The 3,553-nt window shown below is 27.1% G+C and overlaps 1 protein-coding gene across 1 annotated transcript; it reads right to left on the bottom strand.

Annotated features, from left to right (window-relative positions):
- Nucleotides 1-595: 595 nt before the first annotated feature.
- Nucleotides 596-3,352, bottom strand: LOC116847533 (dehydrogenase/reductase SDR family member 4-like). The gene is made up of 5 exons (XM_032822631.1): nucleotides 2,960-3,352; nucleotides 1,676-1,853; nucleotides 1,307-1,531; nucleotides 984-1,118; nucleotides 596-869 (listed from the first exon to the last, which is right to left on the bottom strand). Exons 1-5 carry the CDS (start codon nucleotides 3,073-3,075, stop codon nucleotides 699-701), a joined length of 825 nt encoding a protein of 274 aa, XP_032678522.1. The 5' UTR covers nucleotides 3,076-3,352; the 3' UTR covers nucleotides 596-698.
- Between the last annotated feature and the right edge of the window lie 201 nt (nucleotides 3,353-3,553).

Genomic DNA, 3,553 nt, shown 5'->3' on the forward strand with positions numbered 1-3,553 from the left:
TAAAAATGTTGAATATATTTCACTATGTGAATATATATATATATATATATATATATATATATATATATAAACGATAAAACATCAACATAATTATAAATTATAAAATTAACAACACTTTATTATACCAAATATATATTATACCATTATATATATATATATATATATATATAAACGATAAAACATCAACATAATTATAAATTATAAAATTAACAACACTTTATTATACCAAATATATATTATACCATTATATATATATATATATATATATATAAACGATAAAACATCAACATAATTATAAATTATAAAATTAACAACACTTTATTATACCAAATATATATTATACCATTATATATATATATATATATATATATAAACGATAAAACATCAACATAATTATAAATTATAAAATTAACAACACTTTATTATACCAAATATATATTATACCATTATATATATATATATATATATATATAAACGATAAAACATCAACATAATTATAAATTATAAAATTAACAACACTTTATTATACCAAATATATATTATACCATTATTTATATATATATATATATATATAAACGATAAAACATCAACATAATTATAAATTATAAAATTAACAACACTTTATTATACCAAATGCCTAGACATTTATGTTGAAGAGTTAAAATAGCCATGTAATCTTTATAGTAGTGTAAAAAAACTTAAAGTCTAGATTTCATTCCACCAGATACCACTACGACTTCACCAGTTATGTAAGATGCATCATCACTGGCTAAAAATGCAGCTGTGCCTCCAATTTCGTCTGGCAGTCCAAGTCTTCTCATACTAATCATTGATACAGCAATGTCGTGTGTTTCTTCTGATTCATACAACTAAAAATCAAAGCAACTTATACATAGAATGTCATATCAGATATTAGGCAAAACATTATCCTTCTTTAACATAATGTGAGGAGCTACGATTTAAAAGCAATTATAGATAAATACCGAACGTGAAAATTGAGTCTTTATGATTCCTGGTGCAATACAATTTACGCGAATTCCATCGCGCGCAAGTTCATCTGCAGTAGCTTTACACAGTCCAAGTAAAGCAGTTTTGCTTATTGAATATATACCTAATAGCTGAAAAAAATAGAAAGAGTGAAAAAGAGGATAAAAGAAAGAATTATATCGATATTAAAATTTATATCCTATCATGGCATGTTCCATCAATAAATATTATTAGATGAATTAGATGAAATATATTAAATAAAAGATTATAATATATTATAAATATTAGATGAAAACACAAATTTTTCAATACAACTCACATTGAAAGGTTGATATCCTGCAATTGAAGATACAATAATAATAGATGGTGATTTACTCTGCTTAAGCAATGGCATGGATTCCTTCATGAGCAAATATGTGCTTTTCACATTAATATCAAAAACTTTATCCCAGACTTCTTCTGCACTATCTAGTACCATTCCAACTGAGGGATTAACAGCTGCATTAGACACTAAAATATCTAAACCTCCAAAATCTGCTTTGACCTGTTATAACATAATATTGATAATAATTGTACAGAGAATAATATATAAGCTTCTATTAGAAAATACATAAAAACATATTTAAATTCTTGAGAAATAAAGCATAACAAATATAATCAACATAATAAACTTGTTAACATAACTTACTTTTTCAAATAAATTTCTCCTATCTGCTGTCTTTCCTACATGGCAAACAGTACCTGTAACTTCTAATCCTTCAGACTGAAGTTTTTCCACTGCATTTTTTACATTCAATTCCTTGCGACTGCTAATCATTACTTTAGCACCTTCCTGTGCTAAACGTCTTGCTATGGAGAATCCTATACTGTAGAAAGAAATATAAGGCATAATCTAAACACAACAATCAAAATATTATATAATTAAATAATTTTTACATTGACAAATAAATGTGACTTTTTTTATTGAGAACTGATATATAATACAGAGAAAAGAAGGGAAAACTATATTATTTAGTAACATAATTTATTTCAATATATTGCATTGTACTGTGAAGTGAATAGTTTGTAGACTTAGCTAACTATGACTAACTACGAACATTGTTACGCATATAATATGAGCTGTATTCATTTCTGTAGCACATTTTTGTGCTAAAAACATCTTATCTTCCTTCAATATATGAACAATAACAATAGTTTGTTCTCAAAGAGCTTTTTCAAATTAGCATATAGTAATACAGTATAAATTAAAATAAGTTAGAATAATGCCTGTGTTCATAGATAATCCTTATTTTAAAGATTGAGAAAGTTTCCAATAAAGATTCCTTTTTTTTTTACCAAGGCTTTCTTGTTTCATAATGAGATATTAAGTATATACTTTGTGACACTCTTGTGATACTCTATATCAACATATAAAATATCATAATCTCTGTGAGACATTATCTATGGATAATGGATGTAGTTTAAAGAATATATGGCTTGCTCAAACATTAATTAAAATGGAAAGTAAGAGAAGTTTATATTTTTATTTAACTTTCACACATAATTCTGATGTAAACTTATAAGCTTATATTGTTTCTTCAAGTTAAAGTTCATAAAATTTTTTTGTTACATTCTTACTATCAGAATGAAATTTATGAGTTTATAAAATGATGACGTTAAATGTTCATGTCATATAAACAATATTTATAATTATAAATTAATATTCAAAACACAGAGAGATATGATAGTTGTCTCAGTATTTTCAATTAACTTTTTTGTGTATTTTTTAATATAATTTATAATATTCATACACACATATTGCCTATACAATAAAAAATCATGTATACAGAACGTAGGCAATATATAAACAATATACGTAATCTTGAAATGTAGTGCAATGACTTTGTTTGATAATCATGAACAAAATTTTCTGGGTAAAGTCAGCAAAATAATATGCAAGTCATCGTACAAGGTAATAATTTTGTCGAATTACCCATCCGTCGATGCTGTTACAACCGCAACTTTTCCTTCTAGTCGCTTGCATCTTATCGAGGAACATGCATTACCGCTAAATTTGCGAGCCGTTTGATTAACTGTAGCACGTAGCATTGTGCGTACTGTGAAACGAATGATTTATAGACCCAGTCGATTACCACAATTATGAATATTGTTACGCATAAATTGCATTCCTTTCTGTACTGAAAACATTATCTTATCTTCTTTCGGTATGTCAGCAATAAAGATAAGTTAGAGTGAGAAAACATATGTTTGTCTCACTTCAATATATCGCACCAGTTCAGTATTGCAGCTACAAAAAACAGACATAATCTGTTTTCTAGAGGGTACAAATTCTCCTCTTGAAAAACGAGTGATATAGCGTGTTTGACTGGCCTTGGGTTAATCGCTCCGAGAGCGATTAATGACGTCATAAGTCTCTACTAGCCAATCATAAAGGTCGTTATAAGTACTTGTTCGACCAATAAACGTAGGCTGAATAACCCTGAGTGGGTTAGGGAGCGGTGCACTTGGACACGGTGCATTTGGACACAGCCAATCACAGCACCGTGTGATTAGAGCATTTGTAGGG

The sequence above is a fragment of the Odontomachus brunneus genome, unplaced genomic scaffold (genome assembly GCF_010583005.1).
Source record: "Odontomachus brunneus isolate Ranch 3 - 2012 unplaced genomic scaffold, Obru_v1 Obru_scaffold_079, whole genome shotgun sequence".
NCBI lineage: Eukaryota > Metazoa > Arthropoda > Insecta > Hymenoptera > Formicidae > Odontomachus > Odontomachus brunneus.

Coding starts and splice junctions, on each gene's coding strand:
- LOC116847533 (XM_032822631.1), bottom strand. CDS start 3,075: ATGCTACGTGCTACAGTTAATCAAACGGCTCGCAAATTTAGCGGTAAT. Junction 1,119..1,306: donor CAGGATATCAACCTTTCAAT/GTGAGTTGTATT, acceptor TATTTTTTTCAG/CTATTAGGTATATATTCAAT. Junction 870..983: donor AGACTCAATTTTCACGTTCG/GTATTTATCTAT, acceptor TTTGATTTTTAG/TTGTATGAATCAGAAGAAAC.